At 36.6% G+C, this 16,208-nt stretch overlaps 1 protein-coding gene across 1 annotated transcript in view; it reads left to right on the plus strand.

Moving 5' to 3' along the window:
• Positions 1 to 16,208, plus strand: part of mboat2b (membrane bound O-acyltransferase domain containing 2b) — a 29,645-nt gene that overhangs the window by 12,102 nt on the left and 1,335 nt on the right. The window contains exons 2-12 of the mRNA XM_039693179.2: positions 1,285 to 1,430; positions 2,894 to 2,971; positions 6,836 to 6,931; positions 7,018 to 7,073; positions 9,210 to 9,264; positions 9,465 to 9,648; positions 10,272 to 10,464; positions 12,934 to 13,037; positions 13,134 to 13,198; positions 15,333 to 15,465; positions 16,019 to 16,170. Coding sequence (XP_039549113.1) covers positions 1,285 to 1,430; positions 2,894 to 2,971; positions 6,836 to 6,931; positions 7,018 to 7,073; positions 9,210 to 9,264; positions 9,465 to 9,648; positions 10,272 to 10,464; positions 12,934 to 13,037; positions 13,134 to 13,198; positions 15,333 to 15,465; positions 16,019 to 16,170 — 1,262 coding nt within the window. The remainder of the gene's footprint in view (positions 1 to 1,284; positions 1,431 to 2,893; positions 2,972 to 6,835; positions 6,932 to 7,017; positions 7,074 to 9,209; positions 9,265 to 9,464; positions 9,649 to 10,271; positions 10,465 to 12,933; positions 13,038 to 13,133; positions 13,199 to 15,332; positions 15,466 to 16,018; positions 16,171 to 16,208) is intronic.

Genomic DNA, 16,208 nt, shown 5'->3' on the forward strand with positions numbered 1-16,208 from the left:
CTGCACAGATCACACTGGGTCGCCTGACATGTATTGGATGTTTCAAAAACAAGTTTTCTCCTTCCTTATTTTGGTGGATTTATTAAGTGCTGTTCTACAGCTGTTGAATACAGATGTTGATGATTACGACAGAGTTTTTTTTCTAGCATCCTTACATTTGGTGTGTAAATTCTTGAATTACTAGACAGAAATCAAAACTGAAATATATACTCAGCTATTCTGCAGACTTGTGATGAATTTTATGTGCAATAAATGTTATTTGCAGACGTTTGGTTGAAGATGGTGTGTATATGTCTGTCTTCAAATGACTTACAGCTGAAATTTCACAGCTGTGTCCAGTCAAGAAACAACTCCCAGACTCATGCTGTTGATGTCTTTGGCTTTTACAAGAAGCATGTCAGTGTGAAGCCCAAGGCATTATCTTTTAAGTAGGTCACAAGGCTTGCAGGGTCCTGAAATACTGTAGGAACCTCACTGAGAATCCTGCCAACTTTCTGATGTTCTTCTGAAAAACACTGTTAAATCAGTGTTTTCTGACCGTGTCTGTCATTGTTTGTTGTGATTTAGGAATTATATTTTTTCTTGCTTATTATTACTTCTAAATTCCATTGTCTGTCTACACATTACACAATCTTCACACCTGTTTCCAGCATCACATATCATGGTGTTTCTATACACACTGTAATTACAGCCTATCAGAAAATACTTGATGTTGAATGTACAGCAATGTGGAGCGATATTCGGACCAATGGGAATGTTTCACTGTGGGTGGGGCTACCTAGCATGACCAAATGGTTATGGAAACCAAATGACACTTGATGCTTGTCACTTTGATGGGAACGAATGTAATATACTATAAGACTAGTTGTACTATTAATGTGTTCTGTTATGTCCTAAAAAATGAGTAATCCATCACTTAAAATGTAAAACTAGTATGTATGTAAGTGAATTGTGAAATTGTTGTATTTTGTTTTATTCTAAAAGCTCTATTACAAATATAATGGTTTTAAATGAGCTAATTTCAACATTTTTTTTGTCAAGAATTTAAATTAACCATATGCATTAATAAAATGAATCAATAATTATTATTTTTTTAATTTATGAATAAAAAATATCCTTCAAATAAATTAAAATAATTATGCATTTAATTAAAAAGAATTACTCTCAGAGCTGACATACAATCAAATCTGAAAATGTCTAAATTAAATATATTTGATTAAAATATCAGCCTTTTAACCATGAGTTCAGTTAATTAGTTATTTTTCTATTTTTCTTTTCTTCCAGGTGAACTTCGTAGTATGTCAGCTCTGTGCCCTGCTCACGGCCGTGTGGTTCAGGCTCTATCTGCACCCCAGCAAGACAAGTCCTTTTGTGCGGCATGTGGTGGCCACACTGCTGGGCATCTACTTTGCCCTCTTCTGCTTTGGCTGGTGAGTATTTCCATACTGACGCATCCCTCTGTGTGTCCACAAGGAAATTGAAACCAGCTTTTGCTTGTACTCCCTGCTGCTGGACTGCAGGATATGTGGTGGTGTGACGTTCCAGAAAGATACAACAAATGCCAATCAATACGAAATGTAGCGGTCTGTGAAACTACAGACATTTGATACAGAATAAACAAACAGCTTGAAAGCAATAAAGGGAGCTGAAGCTGACGTCAAGTATCAAATTATGTGGAATATTTCAGTTGTAAATGCACCTATATGACTCAAGGCCGGAATTTTTTTAAAAGCTGCAAAATGAATCTCATTACACCATTTGATTCATATCAAAGATGGATTTGAACAGTGGAAAACAGAAATACAAGTGAAGAATTTTTGTTTCATTTGTTTCATTATACAAAAACTTGCTTTTATATTTATAGTATAATCATTTAAATGTACAATTTGCAATTAGGCCTAAAAGGGTTTCATTTATTCATTTGTTTTTTGGAAACATTATCTTTTAGAAAAATCAATATTCAGAAAAAAATATCATGGCTAACTCACAACAAATGATTTATCAGTATTCCAGAAAAAACATCAGAAGGTTGGCATGACTCTTGTGGCATGTGATCCTCTTACATTTTTGTGTCCGATCATATAATTTCCTACAGTTAAATTTAATGACATTTATTAATAATAATATTAATAATATATCCAGCTCATATTTTTAAAGAACATTTTTTAATTTCCAGTATTTTTAGCTAAAAACCTTTAGAGAATTCCTGCCGATACTAACATCATTTCAGATACATTAGTGTCTGTGTTGTGAGATCACTATCAGGCATGCTCAAGGTTGTATTGATGAGTCAGTGGCGACTCAGATCTGGAACTCATTAACATCTCATTTAATAAGACAAACAGATCAATAGTCCACATTGAAAGATAGAGAGACTTCTGCTTGCTAATTAGTCGCATCTTTTCAAACCCTTATTAAAGTGTCTCTGTTTGTATTTGTGTGCGTTTAAGTGGTTCTGACTTAGATAAGCTTAGACCGTTCCCTTTGGTGAGTCTGGGTAATGGGCATACAAATTTGGCTCTTCAGTGAAGACAGAGCAAAAACTTTGCCAAGATTGTTTCAATAACATGTCGAATCAGCAAAAGAAAAGTAATAAAAAAAATATATATATAAATGCACCCACAGTGTGTATTTTATATATATATATACACACACACACACACACACTTCACAAAAAAAAGAAAGAAAAGATTTTTCATGCTGATCCAGGTAATTTGCATTTACAGTAAAAAAAAAAAAAAAAAAAAGTACCAGACCTTTCCTGTATGAAAAAGTTCATTGGCTCTTTTAACCACAAAGTAGAACTATATTCCTACTGCTGCCATATTAAGCATTATAAAATTAAGAAAACATATATTGCTTTTAGAAACTGCATTTTCTCTCTATTCTACAGGTATGCGCTTCATTTCCTTCTCCAGAGCGGCATTACCTACGGCATAATGATTCTGACCGGAGTCGAGCACATGCACAAGTGAGTCCATATTTTTACATCTTTAGAATCAACAGGCAACATTGAATTAATGTTTTTTTTACTTTATTGAAGACCCTATGAAATGGCTGGGCAAGTACAGCATTTTCTGTAATCAGTTTGTTTTCACATTACTGACCCTACAGTTCTAAATCCAACTGCCAACTCTTTAGTTGCCATTTATCTGGTTACCTATTGGGGAGAAACATCTGATGTGTATCATTATATTAGATCTGTGCGGTACATAGGTCTTAATAATATTGGCTGTCTGTTTATTTCTGTTCATTAATGTTAATCTAACAATTGTAGTATCATGGGGGGAAAAAAGTTGAACATATATTTTCCCTATAGAAATTTAGTTTTTACTTGGTGTGTGCCAAATTTGGTGGTATTACCAGTGATTTTAAGGTATGGTTGCTTGATGATTTTGTTTTGGTCACAAAATTGACTTTGCTTCCCTAAGCGACCTCAAAAAGGTATTGCTCTGTAATTTTTTGTCTGATTCCAACAAATCTTAATTTTGAAGATTTTTTAATAGAGAATGTGAAAATAATATTAATTTCTAATAAAATCATTTTTGAAAATGTGCTCATTGTGACTTATTTTGCCAGCACAGGTCACAAATGCTGATTTGGTTAAAAAAAACAAACATTTTTTTAATAATTAATAATTTCTTATCATTAATATTGTGAGCTTAATGTTTTTGTGAGACATTCTTTTTCAGGATCTTGGGTTAATAGTAAGTTTTTTAAAAAAGCATTTATTTGAAAGAGGAATCTTTTGTAACATTATAAATATATTTGCTGAAAAATAGTATTCAATTCTTTTAAAAAAAAGTGTTTTAAAAAAAGTGTTTTAAAAAGTGTTTACTTATTGTGGCTCTGCCTCTGAAAGTATTTTTCTTTTTTGTTGACATCAGCAAGAGTACATTAGTCAAGCCAATCAATTCCTGTTGATTAAAATAAAGTACAGTCCATTTTTTATTACATGTCATTTTTCATATGTCACAATACAGAAGTACAACTGTGAACACTATTACATTAAAAACTTTTTACTTCAAATTCAATAGAACCCATTGAGCAGACATGTGTGAATCCTTCATAGCCCCCATTTCATTCAAAAGGTGAAGTAAGGTCTATGCAGATTGCAGATTGAAATTGTGCCCTTTCTTCTGATGAAAGAGTTGAAAACTGACCCAAAGATAATTATAATGAGACATCATTCCCTTCACTGGCTGACCATCAGTCACTGTCCTCCTCATGGGTGTAATAAAATCTTCCATTATTTCCCTGCTGCTGTCTCCTGCCAGCTGCCAGAACCTTCTTACTAGGTGGTAAATATAAAACTGCCTCAATGTCAGACTTTTGCTAAATGGCCCTTTAGGGACATTTTGTTTCAAATGAAGTGATATTACCGTCTTCGGAACATTCAGGAGCAGTTTTTAAGGTAGACAATTCTTTTTCTTTTTCAACTCCTTTTTCAGTTTTCTATTGGTGAGTTTTTAGGAAAGGCGATTGACGTGAATGGTTGTGTCGTTTTGGGAAACATACAGCGGTTGAGACCATTCTATTTTTGTATGCCTTCAGGAGGGCAAACAGTTTTGCAGACCTGCAAAACACACTTGCGTTGTTGAATGGAAAGCACACGCACAACACGCACAACACGCACACCGAGTCTATCTTTGTACTCACACCTGCAGTGTCTGGGGACCTGAGCTGAATGTGTCATCACTAAAGCTTGAGTGTGTGCGTGTATGTATAAGAAATAATGAGAAATACTGAGAGCTTCTGTTGTGCTGATTTTCCCTAACTTTGTCTGTGAGATAAAACAGATCTTACATTTTAAAACCATGTGATTAGTTGACTAATAACCCCCTGTTGTCATGTAACTGAACACATCAGAAGCTAAATAGTTTGGGACTTAATGTGATTTGCTTTAAAAAAAAGAAGCTGTGGCTGATGTCTTACACAGCTCTCAATCAGTACGTTTACATGCACAATAGAAAACCACTTATTGCGAGATATCAACATTCACGTTTGCATCTTGTCCTCACTGCTTTTTCCCTGACTTAGTCATGACTCAGGAAACAAAGCAAAATATGCTACTTGCTACTAAATGCATCAAACAAAACTAACCTGGCAGACTGAATGATCAGAAAAAGTAGAGATTTGTTAAAGTACTGGACATTTATCGTGCTTATACAGTTATTTGGATAAGTAGCATACATACAGTGCATAAATAAATGGACATGCAATTATTTGATGTCCATAAAATGAGAAGAAACAATATTCAAAGGTCCTGTTACTTTTACAGTTGTTTGTGATTTGCTGGATTGCTTGTAAAACAAACAAAAAAAGTTTAATATACTAGAAACATTTATATTCATTATAAAAATGCACGTGCAGTTTTATTTTAATAATTTACATGGCTATTAAAGGAGTAGTTCACTTTAAAAAAAAACAAACTTTTGCTGATAATTTACTAACCCCCATGTCATCCAAGATGTCCACGTCTTTCTTTCTTTAGTCGAAAAGAAATTAAGGTTTTTGATGAAACCTTCCAGGAGATTCCAGGATTTTGGGAACCAAACGGTTCAAAGCTTCTATGGGCTTTAAACGACACCAGACGATGAATAAGGGTCTTATCTAGGACCCTTCGAGTCATGACTCAAAAAGATTTGTTCATTTTGATGAACAAGTTTTAATAGGAGAGTCACGAACGCTCATCACAGAACAGAGCAAGGCGAGCATTTGTGCTTATAAAACTTAAACCTTTCTATTTATTTTTGAAACGACTGATCGTTTCACTAGATAAGACCCTTATTCATCGTCTGGTGTCGTTTAAAGCCCTTTGAAGCTGCACTGAAACTCTCATTTGGACCTTAAACCGTTTGGTTCCCATTGAAGTCCATTATATGGAGAAAATCCTGGAATGTTTTCATCAAAAACCTTAATTTCTTTTCGACTGAAGAAAGAAAGATGAGGACATCTTGGAAGACATGTGGGTGAGTAAATGATCAGCAAAAGCTTTTTTAAAAGTGAACTACTCCTTTAAAGGTCTAGAAATCACACTTCTAAAATTAGGATTCCTATATCCAGATTTTTTAATACAATTACGGTTCTTCAAAGATTTTTTTTTTTTAATTATATCCTATTGATGCCTTTTGGAAGTTTGCTGAGACCCCAGAGTTGGCCCTGACCCCCATTCTGCCATAAAATGATAAAAGAGATATAAAACTAGCTCAGCTTTGTAGAAAATGTATTGCGTGAGTCAGTGATTGGTAATGCAGTTAGCAAAATTATGCAAACAATTGGCCAATCAGAATCCAGTTTGCCAGAGTGCCGTGTAAAAATACCAAACAGACTTAACAAACACATGCAGTGTATCTGACAGTGACAGTGATAATGAAACGCCTCTATGGCACTAACATTTTCACCTGCGTGTGTGTGTGTGTGTGTGCCTTTTCTCATCTTCCACATATTCTACATCCATTTTAATTTACACATCCTTTTTTCTCCATTGTACAAGAATAGGGAGCAATAATGTAATTAATTTGGGTAGAGAATAATGGCCTATCTACACACACACACACACACACACACACACACACACACACACACACACACACACACACACACACACACACACACACACTGCCATTTGAGAGTTCATTTCTGGAAACAACACTGAGCACTTTGTTAGTTTTTCTTCTTTTTTTTAAATAATGTTTGTACTTGTTTCTGGCTTTTAATGGATTGCATGATATCAAAGCTCTTATAAAACTACAATTTATTTGCATTTCCTAAAGTACATGAATGCATCTGAAATGGCTTGGATGTGAAACATGCTCTTTGGTTCACATTGCAGATACTGTTTGGTGGTCGCCCTGGGTTATCTTAGCTTCTGCCAAATCACCCGGGTTTACGTCTTTGATTACGGCATGTACTCTGCCGATTTCACAGGGTAAGAATATGCCTTTCTATGGTAGGTTTCTGAGCTTTATTGTCATTGTTGTGTACCCATTTTTGTTCTTTCTCTCTCCCTGACAGGCCGATGATGGTCATCACACAGAAGATAACCAGTGTGGCATTTGAGATCCATGATGGTGAGTGTTTGTTTGCTTAAATCCAAAACTTTCTGAATGCTGTTCCAGGCTGCTGTTGTGATTGTCAAATGTGCTGCCAAAGGGCCAGAGAAACTAATTAAAGAAATGGAAGGCAGTGGGATGAAATGAAAGCAAATGAAAACAAACCTCCCTCCTTCTCTTCACCCCCCTCTATTGTTCCACATGGTGACATATTACCCTTATGATGAGTGCTCACCATCTTGCACTTGCTTTTGCATTATTACCGTTATCATAAATTAGTTTCTTTGTCCTCTGCTGAGTTCATCTGCTGGCCTGCAAGCCTTTGTCATGGAGTAGCTTTTGAACGGAGCAGATTCCCTTAAGATTTGTCCTCTCTGCTGTAACCTCACTGGATGTCTAGTGCAAGTGTAGGACTGGCTGATACTATGGCTAATATCGTGTCACATTTTTTCTATACTATTTATGCTGCACGGATAAAATTCAGAATTCTTAGTTTATTTTATTTTTCATATAGGTATTGTTTTAGTTTTTTGTTTTCATGTTTTTTAATGTACCATCAACTAAATTGAAATAATTAATTTGTGGAGTCATTCAAATTTAATATGTAATTTAAGTAAAATATAGTTGAAGTAAAATACAGTTTAGTTTAAATCTTACATGTTTGTTTTTTTTGTCAATTAACAGAAAGGATTTTTCCTTTTTGAGTTTTTTTTAACAATAATAACTCCACACTGTTGGTGTTCGCAATATCTCGCATTAATATAGAATTAGGTTGATGTGGTGTCACAGATGTGCCAGCTATGCGTTTTTAAATTCATGCTTTCGGAGTCTGCTTTTAGTTTGTTACACAACATGAAGCTATTTTTGCACTGATGCCAGACATATCATGTGTTCATTTGTTATGAATAATAATTTAGTTAATGTCTGTTACTGTGATGAAGTACATTTCATTTTGAAAGTGTTTAAAGGGGTACTCCACCCAAAAAAGAAAATTCTGTCATCATTTACTCACCCTCAAGTTGTTGCAAGAGTTTCTTTTTTCTGCTGAACACAAAGGAAGATATTTTGAAGAGTGATCTCTCAAACAGTTGTGGGGCACCATTAACTTACATAGTATTACTTGTTTTTTCTACTATGGAAGTCAATGATGCCAAACAACTGTTTGATTCCAATCGAAGAAAGAAACTCGTATAGGTTTTCTACAACTTGAGGGTGAGCAAATGATGACAGAATTTTCACTGGATTATCCAGAAATGGGTATTACCACGTTAGTTATTTTTCATCATTTTCCAGAACAAAAACCTATATTGTGGTATATTCTGTTAGCTTGAAATAAAATTACTCATTGGGTGATATAAATTGTATGTAAGCTATCTGGACAGGCCCAGGACTCTTATAAAGGGGTTTCACTCGCCTGTTGCCCTGAATAACCTGTCATTGATATTTCCCTTTGGACACTAATAGGACAAAGTCCCCAATAGAAGGCCTTGCTAAACTCCATCACTACCTCTTGTACATTTTGGGGCCTATTGTAAGTGAAGCTCTGTCTTTGCACTGCTGCTGCTCGCTGGGTAGCTCATAAACCTTAATGAAAACTTTTTAAGTGGCTCTTCTTGTAATGTTCATAAGGCTTGCAAATGCAATACAATAAGAAGAAAGAATCCACTTACGATGGGTCGCCTTGCCTTGTCTTATCGTGTGTGTGCAGTAAGACCAACAACTGAGGCAGAGGAGACTCATGAGTCGACCACATGAACTCTGAGCCAAGTCAATTTACAGCACATTTCTTCCTTCTCTAATTCCCTCTGTAAATCAGAGAGGGGCCAGGCATTGTTAGATGAAACCACTTCTTACAAGCTCAGAAGCTGAGCAGGTACAATACTTGCTCTGTGCTCAGATTCAGATGTCAAGATTTCCAGCAAAATTTTGTTTAAAGAAATATTTCTGCCAAAAAGTCTGTCATCATTTACTCAACCTTGTGACATTGTTTCTTCTGTGGAAAACAGAAAAAGGAGATCTTTTCAAATAATATTCTGGTTCATCTTTTCCATGAAGTCTGAATCACATATCAAAGTTCCTCAGACAAAATAAAGAAATCTACCATCTGGAACTTATTTATATATACATAAAATTATTATTATTTTATGTTAACAGGAATGGCAAGGAAGGAAGATCAGCTCAACCAGGGTCAAAAACTGTTGGCTATAAGGTATGTAGATTTAAAAGAAGCTTTAAATTAAACTATTTTTACTATACAAAGACAAAATTAAACTGAATGTGTATGGTTGTGGTCTAGAAAAATAGTTGTTTTGCCCTTTATATTTATACCTGCAAGCTCAAGTCTACTAGATATGATGAAATGCAGTTCTAAAATCATCCTCTTTTCTTCCATGTTTGTGTTTCGTGCAGACGGATGCCCAGTTTATTGGAGTACTTCAGTTATAACTGTAATTTCATGGGCATATTGGCTGGTCCCACCTGCTCCTATAACGATTACATTGCCTTCATTGAGGGCACCCCCTATCGGCACAGAGAGCTTGAGACCAAGGGAAAAGTCAATGGGAAGAGCAGACTGAATGACCCATCACCAAATGTTCGTTTTATTTAGTCGTTTGTATTTTTCTTTTTAATAATTTCAGTTTGTACACAAAGTCACATCACAAATAGCATAAAGGCTGGAAAAATCTTCAAAAGTGTGGGCTCGGTATGGGTTTTCTTATGCTCACCAAGGATGATTTAAAATCACTGTTTTCTATTTGTATATATTTTAAAATGTAATTTATTCCTATGATTGCAAGATGAATTTTCAGTATCATTATTCCAGTCTTCAGTCACATGATCTTTCAGAAATTATTTTAATATACTAATTTTCTGCTCAAGGAACATTTATTATTATTGTCAATGTTAAAAAAACAGTTATGTTGCTTAATATGTTTGTGGATTTTTTTTCTCAGGAGACTTTGATAAACAAAGTTCAAAAGAACAGTATTTATTTGAAATAGAAATCGTGGGTAATAATGCAAACATTCCAACTCTCATTTTTGATATATTGCATCCTTGTTGAATAATGTATTAATTTCTTCAAAAAACATACTCACCCCAAACTTTTAAATGGTATTTTGTGTTATCAATATGTTATATAAAACTATTCTTAAAATGTATATGATTGTCTTATTTCAAATTCATATCAGTTTGTGCATTTCTGTTTCTTAACAGACAGAGGTCATCCGAAAACTGGCCACCTGCTTCATCTCGTTGCTGGTCTTCCTCTCCGTCTGCAAAGTCTGTCCTGTGGAGCGTAACGTTGATGATGATTTTATTGCCACCACACCCTTCTATGCTCAGGTGGTCTACCTGTATTTGTCCATGCTGACCACCCGGCCTAAATACTACTTTGTTTGGACTCTGGGTGCGTGGATTTCCTGCCTCTCCTTCTCTTCCCGTCTGTCTAGCTTTCTCTCTCCTTTTCTTGTTTTGATCTATTTTGAAAGATAATAATTTGTCTAAGTTGATCTTCTCTTTTCTTCTATTATTGTGTTTTGATTATTAGCAGGAGCCTCATGCATCTAGTATTCTGAGGGGGAATAAGATATGATCAATCTGCAAAAAGACCGTTTAGGCGGTATATATATATATATATATAGACACACACAAATGCACTCACCAGCCATTTTATTAGGTACACCTTGCTAGTACCGGGTTGAACCCCCTTTTGCCTTCAGATCTGCCTGAGGTCTTTGTGGCATAGATTCAACAAGGTGGCGGAAACATTGCTATATAGTCGGTCTATATTTACATGATACCATCACGCGGTTGCTGCAGATTTGTTGGCTGCACATCCATGATGCAAACCTCCTGTTCCACCACTTCCATTGAGATCTGGTGACTGTGGAGGCCATTTGAGTATAGTAGACTCATTGTCATGTTCAAGAAACCAGTTTGAGATTATTTGAGCTTTGTTACATGGCCTTATTCTTGCCGGAAGTATCAGAAGATGGGTTCACAGTGGTTATAAAGGGATGGACATGGCAAGCAACAATACTCAGGTAGGCAGTGGCGCTTAAACAATGCTCAATTTGTACTAAGGGACCAAAAGTGTGACAAGAAAATCCCCCCACACCTTTACACCACCACCAGCATGAATTGTTCATTCAAGGCAGGATGGAGCCATGCATCCATGTTGTTTACACCAAATTCTGCCCGTAACATCTGAATGTTGCAGCGGAAATCAAGACTCATCAGATCAGGCAACGTTTTTCCAATCTTCTATTGTCCAAATTTGGTGAGCCGTGCGATTTGTTGCCTCAGTTTTCTGTTCGTAGCTGACAGGAGTGATACCTCAGTTGTAATGAGTGGTTATTTGAGTTACTGTATAATAGATAATGCACCCAGCCACACTGCAACATTTTATTGAGGAAGCCTTGACCTCCAAAGACCCCAGATCTCAATGCTATTGAGCACTATGGGATATGCTGGACCCCCTCGCAGTTGCACGACTTAAAGGGTCTGCTCTTAATGTCTTGGTCAAGTCAAGTTACATTTATTTATGTAGCGCTTTTTACATGCTTTTTTGTATTAAAGCAGCTTCACAGTGATAACATGAAAACAATACGACACAGATCAATAATATTTTTGAATATTAAATGTCGTCAACTAAGCAAGCCAAAAGCAAGGCAACAGTGGCAAGGAACCAAAGCTCCATCAGGTGATTGAATGGAGAAAAAAAACCTTGGGAGAACCCAGGCTCATTGGGGGCCAGTTCTCCTCTGTAATTACAAAAAAAATTGGATCGAAACTTTAAGAGAATTTGTCCATTTTCATCCGTTTGTAGGTCGAAGTAATCACGCCGGTTTGGCTGTCGTGTGGATGAGGCCGGCACTTAAGATGAGTCGGGATGGGTCCAGGCCCAGGTTCACCATAGAGGGTCCCTCGGGATAAACAGAGAAACTAATATTAGCGTAGACGCCATCCTTCTTTTGATGTATCAAGTACATCAGGATTTACGAGACGTGTTCCCGGTTCTGGCTGATCTAAGCTATGCTGCCTAATTTTGAATTTAGGAAGTCTATAGTGTGTTATGTGTATGCTAGGTGCCAGATACCACAGGACATGTTCAGAGGTTCATGCCTCAATGCAACAGAGCTGTTTTGACAGCACAAGGGGGTCCTACCCAATATTAGGAAGGTAGTTTTAATGTGGGTGATCAGTGTATGTATGTATTGGAATCTATTTGGCATATTAATGTCGCGTGACCCCTCATTTTGAATGGGCATGAAGCTTCTGTTTGTTGGTCTGTTTTCCTATTTCCAAGTTGTCCTTTCTATCCTCCTAATGTGTTTTACTTATATCTGTTGAACCATACTGGAAAGAATAATCAAGCACGAGCAATATGTCTTTCACGTTCCATCATTATCATTTATGCTGTACCTCGGACATGATTAATTACACATTAGGATGCTTCATCCATCATCTCTTGTGAGGACTGGTTGTGTGACCCATTTGAATTGGGATCAACATCTTACACAACACAGACTTGGTCCTAATGGCTTGTGTTTTAATGCCCCCTTCAGACAAAAGATGGAACTGAAATTCATATTCATGTGCAACAATTCATTGTATGTTGTAAATAATGATTCATGAAATAGTAAGAACAAGATTTTACCATTATTTATAGTGCTTGCATTACACACGTCTTTGGAATTTGAAACACTACGTCAAACATATCCAGATTTCACTAAATGCCTAATTTGACAATTACATACTTGCTCAAATATAACTCTATATAAACGGATAAACAAGAAATTTTGGGTGTCATAACATTTATTATGAGAGTATCTTGACACTCATGCTGTATTTCAAATGCTGTATTTCCAAATAGCTGATGCCATCAACAACGCAGCAGGATTTGGCTTTAATGGCTACGACAGTGATGGTGTGCCTCGGTGGGATCTCATTTCCAACCTCAGGATCATGAATATAGAGGTCAGTTGAGCTACTGTTTTGTGTTGTTTTCCCCCCTGACCCTGAATGAATCAGAAGTGTCGTAATCAATCAAGTCAACTCTTTATTTTTTTTCAGCTTGCCACAAGCTTTAAGGTATTCCTGGATAACTGGAACATCCAAACAGCACATTGGCTAAAGAGGTGAGAACATGAAGAGCACATTGTGCTATTGTACAGTAATGTTAAAATGTTTTGGGGTTGATAAGAAATAAATACATTTGAGGCTGTATTTTTTTTTGCCAAAACCACTTTTAACCTGTAATAAGGAAATGTGATAATAATTTAATACAACTGTTTTCTAATTTTATATATTTTAAAATGTAATATACTCTATTCTTGTGATGGCAAAGCTGAATTTTCAGGATAATTACTCCAGTCTTCAGGATCACATGATCCTTCAGAAATATTCTAATATGCTGATTTGGTGCTCAAGAAATATGTTGGAAACAGCTGTGCTGCTTAGTATTTTTGTGGAAACCGTGATACATTTTTTTTTTTCAGTATTCTTTTGTAACATTAATATAAAGTCACTGTCCCTTTTTATCAGTTTAATAAAAAATTATTAATATCTTTTAAAAATATCTTACTGGCCTCTTACTTTTGAACGATATTTTAATTACATGTACCTTCATAACTACACAAATTTTGTGCTTGTTTAAAATAATGGGTGACCAAGATTGAATGAGGAATATCACCACAGATCCATCTACTGTGGATTTTTCATAATTACCCAGTTCACAAGTTCACACTTGCATACAATTAAAGGGAGTGAAGTTTAATTCGTATTTGGAGTGCTGTTCTGGGGGAGGTCTCTGAGCTCGGAAATCGGTCCGAACCCAGAGTACTCCTCCCCCCGTATGTAAATGGTTAGGACTAGAAGAGTGGAGAAGGGGTGGTGGAGGGCTGCTGCTAAACTGTCAATGGAATGAGGTAAGACTGCTGAACCTAGATACACTTACCTACAGGATTATTAGGAACACCTGTTCAATTTCTCATTAATGCAATTATCAAATCAACCAATCACATGGCAGTTGCTTCAATGCATTTAGGGGTTTGGTCCTGGTCAAGACAATCTCCTGAACTCCAACCTGAATGTCAGAATGGGAAAGAAAGGTGATTTAAGCAATTTTGAGTGTGGCATGGTTGTTGGTGCCAGACGGGCCGGTCTGAGTATTTCACAATCTGCTCAATTACTGGGATTTTCACACACAACCATTTCTAGGGTTTACAAAGAATGGTGTGAAAAGGGAAAAACATCCAGTATGCGGCAGTCCTGTGGGTGAAAATGCCTTGCTGATGCACGCACTACCTTGGGCTACAACAGCAGAAGACCCCATCAGGTACCACTCATCTCCACTACAAATGGGAATAAGAGACTACAATTTGCAAGAGCTCATCAAAATTGGACAGTTGGAGACTGGAAAAATGTTGCCTGGACTGACAAGTCTCGTTTTCTGTTGAGATATTCAGATGGTAGAGTCAGAATTTGGCGTAAACAGAATGAGAACATGGATCCATCATGCCTTGTTACCACTGTGCAGGCTGGTGGTCATGGTGTAATGGTGTGAGGAATGTTTTTTGTCACACTTTAGGCCCCTTAGTGCCAATTGGGAATCGTTTAAATGCCACGGCCTACCTGAGCATTGTTTTTGACCATGTTCATCCCTTTATGGCCACCATGTACCCATCCTCTGATGGCTACTTTCAGCAGGATAATGCACCATGTCACAAAGCTTGAATTATTTCAAATTGGTTTCTTGAACATGACAATGAGTTCACTGTACTAAAATGGCCCCCACAGACAGCAGATCTCAACCCAATAGAGCATCTTTGTGATGTGGAGGAACGGGAGCTTCGTGCCCTGGATGTGCATCACTCAAATCTCCATCAACTGCAAGATGCTATCCTATCAATATGGGCCAACATTTCTAAAGAATGCTTTCAGCACCTTGTTGAATCAATCCCACATGGAATTAAGGCAGTTCTGAAGTTGAAAGGGGGTCAAACACAGCATTAGTATGGTGTTCCTAATAATCCTTTAGGGGAGTGTACACCTCTCATTGATTGCTTAGTGCTCTCCTCCACCCGTGTTAATTATCTGAACGTGCTCCATAAAATATTATTTATGATCAATATTAACATGGAAACAATGGAAACTAAGATTCACAGCATTAGTTGAAAAGAGGAAGAATCATTTCCTTCCTCCTTTCATTTGAATGCTAAAATTATTATTGCATAGTGTTTTATTATGTGTGACACTGTGTTTGTCTTGTAGGGTGTGTTATGAACGTTGTCCTTACAATCCCACTGCTGCCACCTTCCTGCTGTCAGCCATGTGGCATGGAGCTTACCCGGGCTACTACCTCACCTTCCTCACTGGCATCGTCATCACTCTTGCAGCCAGAGCTGTGAGTGACATCACACTCACACACCAAACATGAAATACTCTTCAGATAGGGAACATTCCTCTCACTTACATCAGATGTTGCCATTTGTTTTGCCATGAAGAGCACTGGGACTTTTCCCAGTGGGCCGATTAACTTTTGTTATGACTGATGAAACCAAATGACATTGAAAAGTAAATATTTCCTCAGTGTGAATGAATGTGAGTGTGTGTAAAAATGCACTTGTGAAGTCGAACTGCCATGGATCAACACAAAATAGTAGCTTTTTACTTTTATCTGGGCTTTCAACAAAATTTGACACAGGTGCTAATCTACCAACAAAAGTATTCATTACATTTTTTAAATGGTCAAATTGTGAAATTTGTTAACTTTTTATGACTTTATAACTGCTGTTTTTTTTTTTTTTTTTTTTTTAGAACAAAATGTTCTAACTTCAATTTCTTCCTAAAGAAAATTTAAAGGGTGAAAAAAAATAACTCATCATGAATATCAGGGTCTCTGAGGGTTTACTTTTTATTCCTCCTTTCTTAATCTTGTGTTCCCTTTTCTCCTTCAGGTGAGGCACAATGTAAGACCGTACTTCTTGGGTTCGCCAACTCTCAAGTTTGTGTATGATGTCATCACATGGGCTGCCACACAGATTGCCATTTGTTACACAGTGGTTCCCTTTGTGCTGCTTTCTGTGGGCCCCTCGCTCAAGTTCTACAGGTTGGCAGGACAAACAAGGACCGAAACTAAAAATGCAG

The sequence above is a fragment of the Pimephales promelas genome, chromosome 13 (genome assembly GCF_988280905.1).
Source record: "Pimephales promelas chromosome 13, fPimPro1.hap1.1, whole genome shotgun sequence".
NCBI lineage: Eukaryota > Metazoa > Chordata > Actinopteri > Cypriniformes > Leuciscidae > Pimephales > Pimephales promelas.